The 22,544-nt window shown below is 38.2% G+C and overlaps 1 protein-coding gene across 12 annotated transcripts in view; it reads left to right on the plus strand.

The window, feature by feature from the left end:
• msi (RNA-binding protein musashi) overlaps window positions 1-15,645 on the plus strand; it is a 737,371-nt gene extending 721,726 nt beyond the window's left edge. For 9 of the 12 annotated variants that reach the window (XM_069823358.1, XM_069823360.1, XM_069823359.1 and 6 more), the window contains 2 exons: window positions 1,516-1,762; window positions 3,454-9,025. In XM_069823358.1, coding sequence (XP_069679459.1) covers window positions 1,516-1,762; window positions 3,454-4,326 — 1,120 coding nt within the window. In that variant the 3' untranslated portion in view covers window positions 4,327-9,025. Of the gene's footprint in view, window positions 1-411; window positions 563-1,065; window positions 1,210-1,515; window positions 1,763-3,453 lie in introns of those variants that run through there. The other 3 variants (XM_069823369.1, XM_069823370.1, XM_069823365.1) reach the window with 3 other exon arrangements.
• The last annotated feature ends 6,899 nt before the right edge of the window (window positions 15,646-22,544 follow it).

A 22,544-nucleotide genomic window follows, 5' to 3' on the forward strand; every position in this document is an offset into this window, starting at 1 on the left:
TGTGTTCAGTACTGCTGTGACAGGACAATATCACAGTCCACCGACGTGCAGGTCGCCGCTCTGCCTTCTTATTCACCCACTCACTCCACTCGCTAGCCACTGACTGAGTGAAGGGGGAAGAAGAGAAGGAAGGGTGGGTTTGAGGGGTCCAGCAAGCAGTAGCTGCTGCTCCGGCGCCCGTCGCCATGACAACGCGCAATTCCCCCTTCGCTTGTTTTACTTTTCCCCACTCTGTGCTGCATGTGGAGGATGCGCTCACAGCTTCGCCGACGGAAAAGCCGAGGCTTCTTAGAACAGGACACCTGGCCTTTTTGAGATGAAAACCACGTGCTGGATGGTGCATCTTGACCGCGGCGTCTGGCGAGCGGCCGGTGCTGAGTGCGGCGCGAGGCGGTGTGAGGGCGAGGGCGAGGGCGACCCGAGGCGGGCTGCGAGCTGGATGGCTGGGTTATTGATCTCGGGGATCTCGTGGGGGGAAGACGGGCGGACGAGCGAACACGTCGACGGGACACGACTCGGGGGTGTTTGTGTTTCAGTCGCATACGACCGCGTACGGTGATGTGTAAGTCTCTTGTTTCTACGTTTTTTTTTAGTGTGTGGAAAGGGAGCGGATCTTACCTTCATGCAACGGGGACGAAGCAGGTCTACCCTTTGAAATCTAGCAGATTCTCCTCTGGTGTACCTAGAACAGCACAAATGGCACGCGAAAAATTAAGACACTTCCTCAAGAACACAGTCGGACCGCACGTCTGCCGAGGACAGCCGAAGTGCAGTGTAGTTCCTCGACCCTCTCCCTCCGTCTCGCTCTTTCGCGAACGTTTCGACTTCATGTCCCGAGCGCGATATCGAACTGCCCCTGTTCTCTCGCTTCACCCCCGCATCAGCTGAAAGCGAGAGAGGGAGGCACCTCCTCCCTGCCCACTCCGGGCCGCTCCCCACGACGCCTGCGCGACCCGACCGATCCGACTTGCGGGACAAAGAGAGAGAGCCGGGAGCCTCCCCCACCCCTTCGGTCCGGCAATTTTTGAAATGCATATTCTCATACCATTGCTTTTGAGCAGCACCAAATTTCCTTGCACTTTAGTAGAAATTTACTTTTCAATAGTTGCTGACATGGCTTTCATGTATAGAAATTATCTCATGCAGACTTTCCCATGTTTGACTTTATTAGTACGGGTCTTCGACCTTCTGAAGCTTAAGTTATACAAGGTGCATATCTAGAATTAGCAAATGCCTATTTTCTGTCCTTTAAAACTTTACATGCGAAATTCAGATCACATTGATGACATGCTGTACTGAACAAATAATGGTTCTGTAACTTTCTAAATGTAATGAAAAAATTTTACTCTCATACATTGGTTGGTACTCACCAGACATCAGTTGCATTGTGGAGGAAATACATTGGCCAGATCACGTCAGACAGTAGCGACATTCCTATCAAGCCAATGGTGGGAATGCACTGCAAAGAAGAGAGATTACGTGTTAATGATCACGCGACTTGTTTGTGTGTTGCAGCTCGGCGGGTATGGAAGCAAATGGACTCATGGACCACGACCACCATGGTAACGGTCTAATACCAGCAATGAATGGTAGTCAGAACGGATCTTCTGGACGCTCCAGCCCGAATGGAGGCGATCCTGCACCGGGAAAACTGTTTGTTGGCGGTCTGAGCTGGCAGACCTCTTCAGAAAAGCTGAAGGAATATTTTGGCATGTTTGGCACAGTGACAGATGTGCTCATCATGAAGGACCCAGTCACACAGGTAAGTGTTAACGTCTGATTGAGTTATAGCCAATTTATGCTGTTTACTTATAATCAATCACAAGCCACTTTTCAATGATATGTTTATTTTCGGAATTATTTATATTTTCCTTGGTTAGAATAATTGTATTAATCATATTAAAGTTTACTATCTTTCCACCACACATTCGTTATAAAATCATATTACAAAGAAGATACGATCGGTTTCTGTCTCCTTCATGAATGTAGGCAAAACTGTCGCATGATTATAGTAAATGGTTGTTGGCTACTGGTTGGCTAGCAGTGTATCATTTAGTTCATCTTTGTAGATTTAAAATATTTCATTGTAGTTTATCCAAAATTATGATAAAACATTTCAAATGTTACGTTGAATTATATATGACTTCAATAAAATGCCAAGTCACTAGGGTTCAGCATGCACATCTTCATTTCGTAGATGTGTTTTAATTATCTTATTTCTGAATCTAATATGAAATTTGTTTTTGCCAAAGAATGTAAAAAATAGATCTTTTTTATTGCTGCTTTAGTTGTAAACGTCCTCGATTTAGTGCCGATATACAAGGGATACCTTTATCACTATCTAGTTGTCAACATGTCTTACAAAATGTGTTCTTAACATTTACCGAAAAAAAAAATGTATTAAATATTACACTCTGTTTCAGCCAGTAGTAAACAGTAATTTGTAAAATAAAATGAAAATAAGTAGTTTTTTCTTATACATTTAATTGGCGAGGACACCCTGGAATGCTATTACTATTGCTTTCAATTCTTGTAGTCTCTCTTGAATTAGATTCTAGGCAGTTAGTTGCTTTTTTGATAAGAGGTGCTTAATAAATAGCAAGGTAAGAATATATAAAAGGAAGGCGATATTTCTTTAATATTTAGTTTTTAAAAAAGGCGTCTTCTGAGAAGGAGTGCTTCAAGAATTAAAAATAATCATTTCACCATTAATCTCATTTGTTAGTACAGAATGCATTCCTCGGATTTCCTCTTCAAGCGAGTATTTTTTTAAATGTGCCCGAACTTCAGTTGAAACCTGATTTTCTTCTGCTGTATTGTAGTGAATTGTGAAGTGTCTCAGAGTTATTTACATTTATTTCTGAACACTTTTTCTTTTGAGAACTACCAAATGTCTAGTTCGTGTAATACGTAATGTGACTGTTTAATTTTTGTAAAAATGTACGATCTTATATGCATTGTTCATGTATATTCAAAAGCTCGAATGCCACCATGATCAAACTTTGCAAACAGCGTAATTGAGAGGAAAATCAGTGATTCATATGGTTATTTTTTTAACAATAATGGAATTGTAGTAATGTACTTGGTTATATCATAGTCTACTATATACAGTCACGAAGCTTGAGTTTTGAGGGTGCTAGAAACAATAGACTGTGACGGTACTATTTTGCATTGCCTGTAATGAGGCGATATTAGCGATCCTAGTGGTGAGAAACTATCTAATGTTTGCATATTTACTACGTATTGAGCTTCGCGACTATACTAGACTGTGGTTATATGCCACTCGAAATTTCTCTAACATCTGAAACATTTGAGGCACTACTCCGTGACAAATGTAAATCTCCCATAACATTAATCACGACACAGAAAAGTTATTTATGTTTTGAATGTAGGAGGCCTATTGTTTTCTAACACAGATGTATTGACAAGTTTGTTTGTTTCCACTTGTTGCAGAGGAGCCGTGGGTTTGGATTCATCACATTCTCTGAGCCTGATACTGTCGAGAAGGTTCTTAAAGTGCCTATCCACACTCTTGATGGCAAGAAGATTGATCCAAAGCATGCCACTCCAAAAAACAGAGCTAAGGTTGGCAACAGAACAAAGAAGATATTTGTCGGTGGAGTGAGTCAAGACACATCATCCGAAGAAGTAAAGGCATATTTTGGGCAGTTTGGAAAAGTAGAAGAGACTGTGATGCTGATGGATCAACAGACAAAGCGTCACCGTGGTTTTGGATTTGTCACATTCGAGAGTGAAGACGTAGTGGATCGTGTATGCGAAATCCACTTCCACACCATTAAAAACAAGAAGGTAGAGTGCAAGAAGGCTCAACCCAAGGAAGCGGTGCAGACAGCAACCTTGCTGGGGAAGCGCATGGTGCTGGGGCCCTTGGGGGTGAGAATGGGTGCTCCTCAGCCTATGACTCCAGCCACTCAGCTCGCAGCCGTTCAGGCACAGGCTCACGTGCAGGCAGCAACAGCAGCTGCGGCCCAGGCTCAGAGTGCAGCTGCTTTGGCTGGCTACGGGAAACTATTTGGAACCTATCCGACCCTGGCAAGCTACCGCTATGCACCGTACCCCATTCCAGCAGCAGTTGGAGCCGTGGGTGGCGTTGGTGCCGCAGTTGGTGGAGTAGGTGGTGGTGTTGGTGCATCGGCCACCCCTTCTACAGCTGCAGCAGCTGCTGCAGCAGCAGCATCACCGGCTAACCTTGCTCCACCTGTACCGGCCAACCCCTACCAGGGCTACAGCCTCACCAACGTGGACATGTCAAGCTTCCAAGGAGTGGACTGGGGATCCATGTACGGCATGGGCATGTATGTCTGAAGAGTCTCCCTCAGCTATGGACAGGCTTCAGCAGTTAAGCATAATGCAGTTTTTAATAAGTTGATCATCAAGGGGGGCTTGAATCATTCAGAAGTGGTCCTTCAGGACTTCCAACAGGTTTAATTATTTTCACCAGTCCTTATCCCACCTTCGGCACCATGTTCTGCATTCTGCCGATTTGGAATGTCGGGTTACATTAAATCCGAAAAGTGTAAATCTTAAGTGATGGCATGCTGCAAAACAAGACTATAAGAGTTTATGACTCGGTTATTCATTTTATTCTTTGGAAAGATGTAACTTTAGAAGGTTCAGCGTTGCCAAATTTCGTGACGTTTAGACCTATTTTCTTGCGCAATGGAAGGAAATTACCAGGATGGAAATGGATCCCTTAGTTTCCCATCCCCAATTCACATAAATACAAGATAACTCACACGTGAATACTATCTGCTTTTGCTCATGGCACTGTTTAAAAATCTCAACTGGCAAGCCAGCCTCCCTAGCCTGAAGCAATAATAACTCGCAATAAGCAGTATTATCAATGTCTCAACATCTTCCATTGTTCCGATCTCGGAATACAGAGAGGTAAATAAGAATCTCCTACTATCCCACCCCTTAATCTTCACGAAAGTCGGGTAGCGAAGAGGACGTAGGCTGATGTAAGTTGGACCCACTGCCTTGTGATGTTAGAGATTATATTTTTAGAAATGGCAAGTGTTTACTGGGCATCCGGAGCTCCTCGGCTTCTGCCTACATTTTTTTTTCTCATACGACACGGAAACAGTTTACCTGAATATGATCTTCCCACATAAAGAGTTGTAATTAGTGCATGGCTATGCCATTACTGAGGCAGTCATGCTATGAAATGCGAGATAGACCGGGTGCCATAGTGGAAACTGACTGTGTGCATTAGAAGAGGTTGCCCTGCTTGTGGGTTATGGTATAACAAAATGGTATCAAAGTATTATGTTCTTAGATCTCAAGTTAAATATATTAGTATGTTTAGGTCCCATGTTCCCTTTAATATTTTACCAACAGGTCTATTTAGTCTCCTATAACGTGCATTTACACTGTCATAGTGCACCATAGTTAGAACCTGGGATGCTAGGAAAATTGACAAGTAGGCAATTCCAATGATGTGTCTTCAACATGTATACCGGGGGATCACGACACGAACTGTGATCACATCAATTAACTATTCCCCCACCCCCACGTTATGCCTAAAAGTCGAATTCTTTTTACATATTTCAAAGCTCCTTATAAAATTTTGTTCCTTTGAGTGGGGGATTGTCGTCAAAGCATCTAGTCAAGAGGCTATTTGTAGCCTTATCAACACCCGTATTGTTTCTCAGCTAAGGATAATGTGTCCCGTCAGTGTTCCACGATAGATGTAGTCTCTGTAGCAGACTGAGTATTTTACCAGTCAACCCAAATTGTTTTCCTGTTGGTATATAAACACAGTTCATTCACCTGTCGACATTCCATAGTTCACATGTCTTGTCAAAATTGGGGGCAGGAAGGGTAGTCCTCCCACCCATACGTGCATCGAGATTTTTCACATGTGAGATTTGCGGACCAATTACTGTCGGGAGTCGTTGAGCTAGCAAGCGGATCGGTTCCTGCTGTGAAACTAAGAGCATGCACCCGGCCCTCTTCCTGTGCACACGTTAAGTTTCCCGTGGAATGACATTTATTTTTAGGTTAGTGTGCGGGCAGTTTGTTTTTTTTCCTGTAGGGGAAACACCTTTATGCTGGCAGCTATAAAAGCAGCATTGCGGACTTTGTAATTTATTTAATTTGAATTTAGTTTAATTAATTTATGTTGTGTTAATGTGCTGAATGTGACTTTGAAGTTGCGGAACAAGTGTTGTGAAAATTTCAACTTGTTTGTTTATGAAGGGATTAAATGCAGCTTCCGTAGGTTCCTATGTGATTTTTTTGTTCTTATTTTTTTGTGAATCATTATTTGTGTAGTATGCGAACGTACTTGCTCTTAGTTTCATCAGCATTGCCTGATGCTGCAGCAGGTTCTGAACTGCCCTCTGGGTCACAAATTGTATGGTCACAAGTGTGCTTCGCCTCTCTGAAGAGGTCACATAAACATAATAAATCTTTGATTGTTACTCGTTTTATAATAGTCTAGATTGACCATGAAACTAGCAGGTATTACTCAGTGTACGATGTTCTTTTCCAACATGGAATAAATAACGGTTAAGACATTCTCTGCAAAACCCAACAACAGCATGTTCTTATCTCTTCATATTAATGACAATCCATGACTTGCTAACGACCGGGACATGGTATTGAGAAAATACATGCCTTGTTTCCTTTGTACTACCATATTGTATGCAAACGTATTGTAATAGTACCACAGATGTTTTCTGGTTCGTAAAATTAAGTGTTGCGTGTATGTGTTCTCTTGCAGAGATAGACAATTGTAATTCTTGATCGGTACGTGGTGGTGACATGAGGTGGAATTTTTTGTTGGTCGGTAGTGATAATGAAGACTGAGTTGTGCTGCAGAGTGTTTTAACTTATAATATTATTGTTTTTGTGTTACTGGAGTCGTAGTTGGTGGGTCAGGTGGAGTGTGATTGGGCTAGGCAGGGCAGAGGGGAAAAGAGTGTGTGAGAGAGAGAGAGGATTGGGCCTACCACTAATAGCAAGGGTGAGTCACAATGCGGGGCAAAGCATTTCCTCGACATGGGGTTTTCGCAGAGAATAAACTCCTAGCAAAAGGAAAAGATGATCACTTCAAAATCCTCGTACAGTAAACTACCGTCAGTGATCGACTGTTAGATCAACATTTTTACTTCATTCGTATCTTTGATTTTTCTACAGAAGTGTTTTTATGGGATATGTGATTAGGTATATTCCATACCAATACTGAAATTGGAGACTTTGCAAAGAAATGTGCATTTTCTACAAACGATCTTGTTTATTCACTCATATGGTAGTGTCAGTGACACATACTACAGTGGCTTGATTTGATGTGCCTGCAGATGGTGACACATTCATTAGTAGGTTATAATAGGTATTTAGAAGTAAAGGTATATTAATATTTTAAGATAAAGAGAGACCATTTTAGGAACAAACATAGCAAATATTAGTTGAATGTTAATCGTGGGAGATCTGCTCCCATAATTTTCTCCCACTCCGAAACCGAAGTAATAATTTAAAGCAGTTACAGAATTGAATTTTATACTATTTACACTCTTTTCAGAGTCATTAGTTTAGACATATTCAATAATTTAAAATTGATACAAGTTATAGCAGCAGACAAAACAGATGTTAATGTTAGCATTTATTCGAGTTAAATAATGCATTTGATGTATAATATTGCAGTGTGTGTAATTTTTAATATGCATCTTATAAGAATTTCTTCTACTTAGGAATAATTTAGGCAGATTATTTTCAAGAATTTATTTAATTTTGATCGAAAGAAATTATACTACAGTGTGTATTTGGGAGCAACAGTATTACAACATATACATAGACTTCCTTGTGTAATTCTCTCCATGTTTGTTCTTACTCTGGTTTTAGTGTAGTTTGTAACAACTCTTCTGATAAGAGAAGAATTAGATTTCATTAATGCGAATCGTAAAGGTATAATTTTGTGTGAGGTAAACCTCGAGATATATATCAATATATGTAAATATTTCAGTGCTCAACTGTTGTAAATAGTTGTTGAAGCAGAGTACTTAAGTTCAGCAGTTTGATACATTTTTGTAAAAGCCACTTGGAACTCTGGTCACAAAGTGATATAATGTGAATGTCATACAACATACTAGTGTAAATCATAATGTATGCACATTAGAGGCTAATCAAATCAAACGACCAAAATTCCTTTTGGCAATGAGAAACTGTAGTAATCGCTTATTTGCGAACAGTATACAATTAAAATGATTCGTTATTGCTCATTGTTTCTTCATATTTACACGACAGCAGTTCTAGATATTACAAGAAATTCCGGTATATTTCGTAATTAAGAATTGTCTGAATCACCTGAAATATGCCTTAATGGTATTTTACTGTACATACATTCTACAGACTTAAGCTCTCTATTACAAAGAAATTCCTTTCTTGACCCCTTCTTTCTTCCATTCTCACTGTCATTTTCTTTAGTAATGATGATTTGAAATAACAAATTTGTCAATGGTGCCAAATATTGTAATGTGGAGTTGAAATAGTTACTAACAACTTGCATAGATTTTTACCTGACGATCACTTTTTCCTTTTGCTTGAGTGACAATACCCTTTTATAATATAAGAACAGCAATAAGTGTTTTAAGGAGAGAAAAGGTGAAACCCTCTATTTTTGTATTTAATTCTAAATGATAAAAGAGCAAATAAAGTTTGTATTTTTTCTTTGAGAAGTCTCTCATGTGGTGTTTAAGGGAGCACCACATAGATGTTAACTTTGAAAAGATTTCAGAGAGGGTTGGTCTGAAAAAAAATACTAATCATATTGAACTGAACTATGTACTCCTTGTCCTTACTACTTCATACTAGTTATTTCTGTTTTTGGTGGTTTGTCGTATTTTAAAAGTTGTAGTCGATAAGTACACTTGACTAGTTCCTTAGTGTTAGATGTTTTTGTAGTTTCTCTGTGTGTAGAACGTAGTGGGGCTGGATGGATTGCCATCTGGTAGCAAAGACTTGCACTTGTAGAGCAGTTCTGAATAAAGTAGTTTTCATAGTAGACCAGCTGATTGCTTGATGGTAATTATTCCTTACTTATTATTGTATTTGCTTGGTTTATGGCCTGCAGCAGGAACTTAACTGTTTTTCAGCTTTTGATAAAAAAGAAAAAAGAGAGAGTTGTGGGCGAGGGATTGACAGGAGTTGCTGCTATAATTAACCAATTACTGCTTTTCTGTGATACCACATGACTATAACACTTACTGAGATGGACGATTTGCCTGCACTCTTGGTGGATGTTTATGTCTGTTAATATCCAACACCCAACCGAGCGAGGATCGGCACACTCTGGTGCAGGCATATGAGCTGGATCTGAATGGTAGAAGCAAGACTGCTTTGGGTCCCAGAACGTTGCAGTGGCCAATGAGACCTCAAGCGAGAAACGTTTGCTTGGTGCAGAACAGTGGAACTGTTAATTCGTCTATGCACTGTCTCTCGACGATTTTGGCAGGGATTCAGGGCAGTGATGGCCTCTCAAGCAAAGGCCTATCCTGGGGATCTCTTGTTATTCGGCATGTATGCAACGTTCTGGCTCAGAGCTGAGAATCTGCCTTGCTTCTGCCATATTTTTTATTGTCTTGCCTGAACAAGAGTGTCAAATGCTTTAAAAAAACATTTGTGTTGGTTCAGTGCAACTTTGGGATGATAACTGAAACCTTTGAATTTTTTTGTTATCCTATATGACTTCTAAATAGCTCAGTGCCTTATTGGAATTACATAATAAATAACATTGGTAGTGATCTGAGAGGCCTACAAGCAAGGGGTACAGAACACCTGCAGGATTCTCAAGTCCTCTAGGGTGCTCCCCTTGCAGCTGAGAGCAACTCCTTCAACCTCTCAGCTTCAACAGATGTTTTATTAACTTTTCACTGGATTGCACTACAGCAATTGTAGATACAGTTTTTTTCCTGTCGAGTTTTTTGGTGTGTGAGGATTCTTGATTTTAGTGGCGTGTGCCGAGAGATTGGGACTCACACAGAGTTTTGCACTACTCGTGTTTTTAACAATCGTCTAATTGAATATATTCCTGGGTGTCTTGTGTGCGTTGTTCAATGGACTGGATGTAGTTTTGTACTTTGGTTTAAACTATTTTTTTTATCATTGTTATTTATTATTTGAGCCTTTGTAAGCATGATTGGCCTCTCCCATATTTTTCAGTCTGTTTTTAAGGATTTCCCCTCCCTACTGGTGCTAACTAGTATCACAACTAAATTACTGATCATTTATACTACTTGTGATACAAAATGGTGAGCAGAATGTGATGCAGGTAAACGGTGGAGTTTGCTGGTGAGTGACAAGGCGACTAGGCACATGTACAAATCCAGTTTTGTAATTAATGCACTGTGTTGGCTTCCACTGTAATTTGAAGCAGCTAGGGTAATATGTGCATGTATAAGAACTGGGACATCTCATGGCACTTAAATCTCGTAAAAATCCTGAGAGTTGAAATGCGGCAGATGTTTCTCTGGACAATCATTCCCAATCATTCTGATGGCCTTTGCATTACGATGGTAATTTTCGAAACAAGTTAATACAAGATTTTGATCCTAATCATTTCAAAACAAAAACAACAAATATATAGTCTGAAACGACTGTTATTACACAGAACTATTTACGTTAAATTTCAAGGTAATTCATAATGTCCATAATGTCTAATGCAAATTGTGTTTTCTGGTAGTGTAAAGCACATATTTTATTAAGTCTTGTAAGGCACAGATTTTTATTAAGTCTTTCAGATAATGGATATACACATCTGCAAGGCTTTTAAGAGGATGGCTGTGTTCTCTGTAAACTTATGTTTATATAACAGGAGGATACAAATGCAAGAGGAAAAATGCATTTCTGTAATGTCCTTGAAATATTAGTGCTAGGCTGTAGGACCAATCTTGTATCAACTTGATGGTGTATTATTGACATGTCTTAAAATGTCTTGGAAGCATAAGTGCTTGGATGTAGGACAAATCCTATATTATTATTTTTATTATTATTTATATCGTAATTACGTTTCAAGCATCGTAGTAAGTTGTCTTTGGTTATCAGAATCACTAGTTTGGTTATCAGAATCACTAGTTTTTGTTTACATTTTGAGAAAATTAAGTCTGATTTGGAACTTTTATGGTGCTCAACATGGTAAGAAATTTTTTGGATGTTGCACCGTGCTACAAATGCAGAAATGCCGAACATTTTGGAGTTAAGTATTAAATCCAGTGAAAGAAAATCCTATCTGTTGAATCCGTTGCCGAGAGCTACTGATCCAGTCTGGAGAATTGCCCTTGGTAAGGGTTCCAACAAATAGATTCCCCTTTTCCTGCATTCTCCAATGATAATATGTAGCTTCCAAAATGTTAGAAGTTTCTGTTTAGTGATACAGTGCAAAATTCCAAAAATCTCTCGGAACAAAAGTAAAGGACGCATTACTTAAGAAAGGAAATAAATTTGCTTCAGTTGCTAGATTCTGGGAGGGCGTGCGGTAGCGTCGCTGTGAAGGCATATCACTGCAAAGCGGAAGGTCGTGGTTTCGATACCCGATGGGTCATGGATTTTTCCAACGATCTAATCCTTCCAATTGCACTATGGCCTCTAATAGAAATGAGTATCAAGGACATTTTCTTGAGGGTAAAGGCAACGATCACATAGGACTGACATTCCTACTGCCATTAAATGTTGATTGTAAATGAGGTTGACTTTACCTTCACTAGATTTTGAGTTCTTTTTATTAATATTCATGAGTCTAAACTTATTAATGGTTTTATTGTTCACATGACTTGCAGTATGTCGTAATAAAAAAATCTATTAAAATTAGTAATTCTGTTAAATAGAAAGTTAGTTAAATAGGGGTTAAGAAAATGGAACAAGTTTGCTTCAAAGTTTTAGCAGAATACAAGTAATATAAAAGTGAAATGTATTTGGATATTAAATCTTGTCCCTTACTAAATATACATGCATATATTCAAGCAATAAGATTTGCAGTTGATTGGCCAGTAATTATAATGAATGAATTGCTTATTTGCATGGTGGTAATTCCACAGTAATCGGTTAACGAGCACCAGTGGGGAAGCAGATATTTGTGCTCAAGTCTGACACATCTTCACCTGCAGACAGGTCCTCCTTTCTGTTCTGTTAGATGACAGACATGAGTACAAACATAATGACATTCATACTTCCAAGGGCTCGTTTTCAGGGATAGTTTTGTGTGCCGCTTCTATTTTTTTCTTCCAAACCTCACTATAACCTATTTGAACAGGGACTTCAAAATGTGACTTGGCTGAGGTAATACATCATAGTAAATTAACGCAGTAGCTAGTCATTTGAAGTGTGAATGAAACATGATAAAGAAAAAAAAAAACAACTGCAACTTGGGTGAAAGAAGATCCTGACTCCAACCCTTAACATAGATTCAGTGACATTAGGTGTTATACATCATAGCATGCTAACACGATTAACTGCAGAGGTAGTCCCAGAGTTGAAAACAAAATGGAAACCTTACCCGAAAACAAAATGGAAACCTTACCAGTGATAGAATTCAAGAGATTTTTTAGGACATAGTTTCAAATCCTGGAAGATATTTGCTACTACTTTTTACTACTATTCACGGGGAGAGAATTATCATAAACTTAGCCCTCAAATGTACCTAAATACATAATATTTGAAATGAAAAATTTTGGCCACATGTCTGCAAATTAGACTTGCACAAAAATTCTGTGCGGATGTTACCCAAGCTTTGACATACTTCGAGTCAGATTTATTTACACGTATATGCCAGCAACAAAACTTAGTAGAAATCTGTTGCAATGCGATTATTTACGTTCACATCGACAATTTTAATTAAGAAAATTTATTGGAGCAAAATTTCCGATACACTATGAATTATCATTGAAGCTTGGAAGACACATGCTACAACATGTTGGGAGGATGGGAGGGCAATAGATTTGTATGCGGAATGAAAAGTCCTGATTGGATTGTTTGCAAATACTTCATTAGGTTCTATGCCGACAGTCAGCATGTGATCATAATTGTTAGGTCTTGGATGGCTAGAGAACTGTTTTCAGCCTGCAGTGTCTTAAAAAAGTGTGAAGTAATTCATGTTACATGAATCTTCCAACTCATAATGCCTATGATTCCAAGTAACATGTATTGCAATCACAAAAATATATCTTTTTAAGGCACAATGGCTTTAATTTTTTTCAGTTTTATACTGACAAGATAAATGAATTTCATATTAAAGTTTTAGAAAAAAATCTGAATAAAATTGATGCTCTTTATTAAATGAAATCATTATAGAACGTAGAGAAACATACATACATACATTCCAAGAGACACCCGAGGATGAGAAACGTATTACAATAACATTCTTCAAGACTTACGTTTTTTTTTCTCTCCACACTTCTCACGAAATGAGTGTTTTCGTCAGGGTTTAGATGGATATTAGTATTATAATTCTTCTAGTATTAAGTCTGTGTAAGTTCTCGACATGTGGTATCCGAAGTCCCTGTACCTTTGCCCCAGTTGCAGTTGTATTAGTGTGTCTGAGCGAAGCAGCAAAGACTGTTGTGGCCTGACTGCAAAATGATTGTGCCATATCGAAATGGTTTCATTATTACATACTACATTACATTCTATAATATGTGTAGGTCTTCTCTTGTACAAAAAACTTGACACCAAATAGTATTGGTAGTAGTAATTGAATGTGTTTGCTTCACCGCCGACACTTGTGGACTGCTGAATAGGTTTAGTTTTTCTTTTAAAATAATTAGCAGTAAATGTAATTACTTGATTCATGATTAGTAACCCAATTTATGCAGCTCTAAGCATGTTTTATGTATAACTTAATCTGATCGGGTTATATTCCAGTATTTTGAAGATTGAAGCGCTTTGTTCTGGTTTGTGTGTTCCGCAAGTCTTTCGTGAGAACGATTTACCTCCTACCCCCTATTCGGGTTACTAGGAAGTCTCTCGATATTTGATACGTTTCAGAGAGGCAGTTCTCCTTGTGCTAGAAATTGATACCTCTAGTCTTCCCAGTCCATGTTAAACTGTATTGAAATCTAGTCATTAGTGCAAACTTAAAGGCGGGACAGTTTTGGATGTAGATTAGAATAATAAAAAAAAAAAGCTTTTTTTGTGTTGCCATGAGATTCGAAATTTTCTCTAATTTGCTTACTACTGTGAATTATTACAGCTTAGTTCGAGAGCATGGGAAATGGGAGGAAAAAGTCTGGGAACGTAAATGAGTAATTTGTCTCTACCGTAGTACAATATATTATTTTTACTCTGTGTATAAATCATCAGAGGTCTTAATTTTTGACGGTATTAGTACCATATTAATCACGAAACAAATAATTTTTGCTTCTTACAAAATGCTAGTCAAAATTAGCAAAATTGATCGTACTGAAAACAACTTTGTTCCATGGCGGACTGATTTTTCATGGCACCACATGTCACAAAGTTCTCCATTACTGTAACGGCTTCCCCATATGTTTTGAGTGTTAGCAACCAAATGATATGACAACAACGATCTCAAGAAACGTTTAAAGAACGCTAACGTGGATGTGACGTTGCACAACAACGAACGTACCTACTTACCTGGCCTATGTATTACAGTGATAAAACGACGTGAGGTGCAACCCACTACCTTCTATTTGCATGATAATATGGGCTGCTCCTTGCGTATCATTCCAGAGAATTAATGAAAATCAACTCAATTACTCGAAATAAGGCTGACCTCTTGAGAACCAAATTCATTGTTCGTTGCCCATCATTGACAGATTTTAACACTGCAAAATTCTATCGCGATGTTAACTTGGTTCTAAATTCCTGTGCCTGATCCCAACTGGACGCGATCAGTTGGTGCAAAGTGAAGCTTTACTAATAATTGAGTTGTATTTTTGTGATTCACATAGCTTAGTCTCGCATTACGTGAGGTATATGGCAGTGTGTCTTGTGCTGTGTACTCTGTGTACCTATGTTTACTATTAGTTTTAGAACTAGAATACCAACCCCTCTCCTCAAAATACCGAACTTCCCCGGCCCAACACCCACTTACAAACCTGTTGTGTACAAATTTTAACTTACTTTTTGTCCCTCTATTTTTTCTATAAGAAGTGCTGTGTTCTACCCTGTCTTCCAAACCATGGTTGCACAACCCGTGGGACCAGTGCCACGATTTTTCCGTTGGCAATATCAACCTCAGTATATTTATTGATTAAAAATTAAAATTTTTCCCCAGTGAAGAAACTGACAATTCAAAGTTTTATTATTATCTTTTCATAAAGTAACAAGAAAGCGTTTGTATTCTATGAAAATTGTACCTCCCCTGATGATATGTATTGTCGAATGGGAAATAATTATACTAAAGTGATTTGTTTCTTACAGTAAATGTTAAAACGGACGGTACTATATATATAAACGAACTATATATTTATCGTGGATTCTAAGTGCTATTATGAAAATATTTTCTATTTTCGTTAGTGGGGATAATACCCAAAACCGCTTACGATTCCTCTTACATGTAAGATAGCTCTTTGCTGTTGTGGTCTGTTGTTGATGTCAGTAACAGTTAAAGACCATAACGTGATTGCGTCACAGTGACTTGATGACGCGGAAAACTTTTTTTTTTTTCAAGTGACATTTTCACAATTTTTCTTGTGAATACTTGTTAACATTTGGATGGGAATCGTAAGGATTTTGGTGAGCTATAGTGAGAAAAGGTTGAGATGATCGTAAGACTCAAAGTACATTTCAAAAGTGGGTTTAAATATAATCGAAAACAGGTGATTGTAAGCAACCTGCTACAAATAATATCAGGGGTACAATGTACAAGAAGTTATCAGTTTTATTCCCCGGACATAGGCAGCAGGTATTGTGAAATAAAGACTATAATTATTCGAGTAGCGTATGCTCAAAAATGTTGTTATAATGATCAGTTTAACTCATGACCTCAATAACCAAACAATACTATACCCTAACCAATATTTTACAGTTCAGAGATTTTTCTGTTACAGGTGAACATTTTGGAATACTTTTTTTTTCCTCGTAAAATATAAGAATAAATAAAAGCTGCTTCCGATTGATATTTCAACATTGCATATGTCTGTGACATTATGATTATTTTTAAAGTTCGCTATTTAATAAAACGTATTGTTGACATACTTTTGGAAACAATGATACAGTAGTCTTATTGTAGATGTAGTATACTACATACACTCCTTAAGTGTTTTATTGATGTTCCTCCAGTTGATGAGGACCATGCTTCAGAATGCACAGAAACGTTTCACCAAGAATAACCTAAGCCACTGGCATTTTGTCAGAATTCATCACAATTGCTGTCATTTGTGTACTATTTCAGCCGCATTTGAAGTTTACATTTAGTATCGCGTTAGAAAATTGAAGAGCACTGCTGTTTTATAGGCATTTTTGGCAAAAATTATAGACCTGATATCACTGTCATAAACATTTATTAAAATATTACAGAAAACTTTCGCGACGTCTCTTTTGTTAGCGGCTGCATATGAGGTTTATTTATTTCGTCCCGTGAAATTAACATGAATATTGACGAATCATTCGTTTAGTCCTTTAAATTGGCTGTAGGGACTTTGACGATGGAAGAAACGTGAAGCCCACATCCGATGGTTAATCATCGTCATCGTCGGTTACTTTAAAGTTTACACTGTTACAAGGGTGTCGAACCAAAGTCAGATATCAAAATTTAACTGAACGTTCTTGTAGTGTGGTCAATATAGCTCAAGACTTTAATGCAATAGAACGAACAAAGGCAAGGGACGTGTACACTACCAACTCATTATGCTGCATTTCTTGCTGGAAATCTAATCCGGGTTTCAAAATAGAATATACATTTTAAATTTGTTTTTTCGACAGGAAAATTGCATTCCATTGTAACTACTAACACACGTGAAATAGCTCTATGGAGTGTTTTGCTTGCCATGTATCCGATTTGGGTTAAAATGTTAAAAACCCCAGAGCGCGAATGGATTTTATGCAGCGATATTTCATAAAGGCGCGTATCCACGAAGCGAAGCTGTCACGCGCTACCGTCTCTCGCGGCAGCCTCGTTTGTTGTTTGCCTCGCGGTTTTAGTGTGCGGCAATTGCAGTAACATCCGGGTTGCGCGATGACATCTTTACCGACGAACACTCCACACGGAGCGAGTTAACCACTGCGAGGCACCGTTGATCGCATCCAAAAACCGACTGGAATTGGCTCACGAGTGAGGCAACTTCGCACCCTTGCGAGGCCCTACGCAAAGGTATCGACTGCGGGAAGCAAGAATAATGAGGCAGCCTCGCTTCGTGGATACGCGCCTTCGGAGGGTGGGGTATAAAACGATAAGATTCCTGTGCCATACATTTGCTGTACGCAAAAGAATTCGGATTCAAGCAAAATTGCATTCCGATTGTTCCTTACCCCACCAAGTTCTCTTGCATTACGGGCTTACGACTTCCAAGATCGCAGAGGTCTTCGACGAACAAAGGGAAGACACCACCAGGCCTTTTAAGGCGGCAGGGTTCAAATCACATTAAAAGCAGATTATACATTGTTTTTATATTGAGAAATAGTTATTTATGGTACTTGTGAAGTAAGTGTATCTCTATTGTGCGAGTGGAAAGATTTAAGCACGAGGCGTCAGCCGAGTACTTAAATTACACGAGCGCAATGAAGATCACGCTCACAAGTACCATACGTAATTTTATCCATGACCATAACAAAAAATTTTGTTTTATAAATGCTGAAAATAAGTCCTCATATAATCGGATATCATGGCGTGGATTTTAGAATCGATACGCGTACTAGATAGGTCATGATGTAGGAGGCCATGAATATTCAAGGCGTTCGATAAATAAATTATAATTGATTATATATAGGGACCAATGGCGGGCTTATGTGAGGGCGGCAATGAACCTCCGGGTTCCTTAAAAGCCAGTAAGTATATATATTCCATTTTAAACGTTTATTTTCATCTTTTTCAAGATTCACGGATTATTTACAAACGTACACGGGACTAATGTGATTAAAATAATTTCACATTTTACTTCTGTAAACTTAAGAGGAATATTAAAACGTAATTAATCATTGTGTCTGTTTAGCTCAGTTGACTAAGGCGTGTTGTTATTAAATCCCATAAACCCAACTTCAGAGGTTCAAGTTTCCTCGTATCCCAAAAGATAAATTATTACAAAATTAAAAAAAAAATACATATTAGATACGGATGCAATGCACAAATTACGATGTAGTAGTATTAGTAGACAGAGAAAGGAGAAAGATTGAGTGTATGGAGATTAAGAAATGGTAATAAAGAAGTAGAGGTAGTGACATGGAGTAACTTCTTGAGTAATAGTTGAATGGAAAAGTATAGGTGTGTGCCCGGGTACTAGGAAAATACTAATGAACTGTGAGGTAAAGTCTTTATTTCACTAGTGGAATAAAGTAATGTTCAATAAAAGCCCACTTTACAAACGCAAAAGTATTTAATAAACTAATGTTTTTTTGTTAAGGTCATGGATAAACTTGTATATTTCTCGCGTAACTGCTTGTATCCCTGTTGCACAGATTGTGTCTTCGAGAGAGAGAGAGATTTTCTCCTAAACTCTTTGACAGTTTTCATTTAAAAGGTAAACTAATATGTTATCGAATTCGAATGTATCTCTTAATGGCCCAACGTCACGTTGACCAGCGTAGTGATTTTAAATTGAATCCAATCCAATCTTATTGTATTATTGGAGAGGAAATCTCAGCAATGTTAATATGTGAGGGTTTTATCGAAGAATTTAATGTTTTTAGAGGCTCTGAGCTATGAAATCTCAAGAGAAGAACTATAAAAAGCTGATGTAAATGCTAATTTCTTTTAGAAATAAATCAACAGACATTTTCAGCTATGTTTTTATAGTTTTAAACGAGATAGCTCTTATTATGATTACCATTATTATTACTGAGACGCGAGAACTACATTTTTAATATGAGTTACGAATAGGCCTATAGTTGGTAACGGTCGTCGCCTGTGAGAGAGTCTACAGTTACTTCGCCAGAATATGGACAGTGACAGATGAGACGTCGCTGAACGTGAACCTGACCGGAGAAGATCTGATGTGTGGTAGACTAGAAGAAATTCTGAATGAGGTAAAGTATGCGTCGATGGTGAACACTGCTTATAGTTAATTCATACACTTTTTCATCGGCGTTGAAAGTACTGATAATGGTTCGACGTCTGTAAAAATATAAGCATGAGGTACAGGTGACCGGTACGAAAGCAAGTTCTTACTGTGAGATTTTGACTGTATCATTAAAAGTTACTTCTTGAGCAGATTTTCACATCTGAGAACAGTATGGATGCGATCGAAGTGCGACATCATCGCTATAATATTCTTCGTTCAGCAGAAATGGCAAGATGTGGACAAGAAGTTACGAGGTGAACTTATTGGAGAATATGAATTAATGTGTTAAGTATTGGCTAACCTTTAAAATATGAGCATTTGAATGTGTGTCTGGTCAGAATTTCTTTCTCGGCGTCACTTCCCAAAAATGTCTGAGATTCTTTTCTATAAAAGTCCTCTAACCTCCTGCGTGCAAAGGTCCATGCTGCAAAAGTATGGAATAACTTTTCACGAGTAAATTTGCTCATAATTTATTAATGCAGATCACACTCAAAAGCTTTTAGTATATTTGCATTTTTGTTCCCTGGTTATTGACTTACCACAAGCGATAATAGGGCTGTTCAGTGTCACAAGGACGCGACCTATGTAGCCGCCCAGAACAACAAGAGCCATTCGCGCTTAAGCAGTATTGTCTAGTTGTAATGTCGAGATTCAGTCGCTGACAGTTATGGTAATTTAAATATTACATACGCCCAAAAAATATATTGTAGGCAGAAAGAAGATGAGACGTGTGAACTAAGTCGCGTGAAAGGTATTTTAGATTAGTAACAGTCTTCTATGGTTTTTCTAGACTTAGTGAACCAATAGCAATAGTGAAGGTGAAGTTAGATTTGCTGCGTATTTGAGGGGGAAAAGAAAAGCTTCATTTTCGAACAATGGCTGTAAAAAACTTTTTTTTGCTGAGTAAAGATTTGGACATTGTTAGTGGAGACTCAAATAAATTATAGACCTACGACATTGTTAATGGAGACTCAAATAAATTATAGACCTACGACATTGTTAATGGAGACTCAAATTATAGACCTACAACATTGTTAGTGCAGACTCAAATAAATTATAGACCTACGACATTGTTAGTGGAGACTCAAATTATAGACCTACAACATCGTTAGTGCAGACTCAAATTATAGACCTACAACATTGTTAGTGGAGACTCAAATAAATTATAGACCTACAACATTGTTAGTGGAGACTCAAATAAATTATAGACTTACGACATTGTTAGTGGAGACTCAAATAAATTATAGACCTACAACATTGTTAGTGCAGACTCAAATAAATTATAGACCTACGACATTGTTAGTGGAGACTCAAATTATAGACCTACAACATTGTTAGTGCAGACTCAAATTATAGACCTACGACATTCTTAATGGAGACATAAATAAATTATAGACCTACGACATTGTTAATGGAGACTCAAATTATAGACCTACAACATTGTTAGTGCAGACTCAAATAAATTATAGACCTACGACATTGTTAGTGGAGACTCAAATTATAGACCTACAACATTGTTAGTGCAGACTCAAATTATAGACCTACGACATTCTTAATGGAGACTCAAATAAATTATAGACCTACAACATTGTTAGTGGAGACTCAAATAAATTATAGACCTACGACATTGTTAGTGGAGACTCAAATAAATTATAGGCCTACGACATTGTTAATGGAGACTCAAATAAATTATAGACCTACGACATTGTTAGTGGAGACTCAAATAAATTATAGACCTACATTGTTAGTACAGACTCAAATAAATTATAGACCTACGACATTGTTAGTGGAGACTCAAAGTATAGACCTACTAGTACTTTTTCACCATGGTAGAAAAGTTCACAAGACTTGAAATTTTGTAAAACAAAATACATTTGTAACTTCTAAATTATAACTTCATACTTCTCGTGAAATAGGCCTCTACACTACAGTTCAGACATCCGAGAATGGGCGTGTGCACAAGCCCATATCTGAACCGGACACTAGAACTGGAGAAGCAGTTGCAGTAACCATGGGCCTCCAGCTAAGGTAATACAGAACGTGACTTCTGTAAAATGCATTCCTTTAACGGGGTTCGAACCCTTCCACGCACTCTTACAGCCGAGGTCTGGGTGTATACTCCACGGTCGATAAACATCACAGAGAATATAACATAATTTTTTTGATATGTTAGAGGGCTTTCCAAAGTGTGTTGCAGCATTAGGTAGAAAAAAAAGGCCCTAATTTGGGCTTTATTTAAAACCTAGATAGCCTATGTAACAGAAACCACTATTGTGAAGAATACAACGTTATTGTAACTTTATTAAGCAATGCACTCAGTATTCCGTGACTTAGCTGCAAAATTTGCGGTTATTCTCGTTGGGATTAGCTATTTCCCACTTGCATGGACGCAAGTTTCTATTACATCGAGGCATACAGTACATGTCACGTCAGTCATACCGTTTGCGTGAACCAACTTAGTTAATAGCTTTGTTGAAGAGTAACGGACACGTTCCGTTTATGTATTTAATCACAGATCATTTTACTCACGAAGAGAATTATTGCCTTTTCAGGCATATGTAACTACGTCATTTCGTATGTGGTAATAATTGATTCTAGGATTAGGTTCTATAGCTCCTTCCGTTCTCACTTCTGTGAGACATTTTAATTACCACTGTACATTCATAAATAACTAGGCCAGTGTTTAAGACAACACGGGAAACAAGGCAGAGAATGTGCAACCAGTCCCAATATAAAATAACTTTTCTACAATGGTCTTTAGATTTTTAGATATTCGTGCTAATCATCTGCCTTCAAAGATTGGTCCTTTTGGCCCGTTTCGGTCTCACTCGTACGAAAGACGAGGGACGTAAACCCGAACGATATAATTTTTAGTTGGTTATTTAACGACGCTGTATCAACTACTAGGTTATTTAGCGTCGATGAGATTGATGAGGCCGAGGATTCGCCATAGATTACCTGGCATTCATCTTATGATTGGGGAAAACCCCAACCAGGTAATCAGTCCAAGCGGGGATCGAACCCGCGCCCGAGCGCAACTCTAGACCGACAGGCAAGTGCCTTAACTGGCTGAACCATTAGATAGATAGATAGATAGATAGATAGATAGATAGATAGATAGATAGATAGATAGATAGATAGATAGATAGATAGATAGATAGATCTGCTTCCCTATTGCATATCAAACCTGATATCTCTTGTTTTGTGCCTTCAAGAATTTGGTTTTTATCCACACTTGACATGATTTGAATTAAAATGAAATGTTCACAAAAATGATGGGATTCCCTGGTTAACTTTGCTTGAGACAACCGTACAGATACGAAACAAATTCTCTCTTCGGAATCGAACTCTGGC

This window comes from Periplaneta americana, chromosome 4 (assembly GCF_040183065.1).
Source record: "Periplaneta americana isolate PAMFEO1 chromosome 4, P.americana_PAMFEO1_priV1, whole genome shotgun sequence".
Taxonomy (NCBI): domain Eukaryota; kingdom Metazoa; phylum Arthropoda; class Insecta; order Blattodea; family Blattidae; genus Periplaneta; species Periplaneta americana.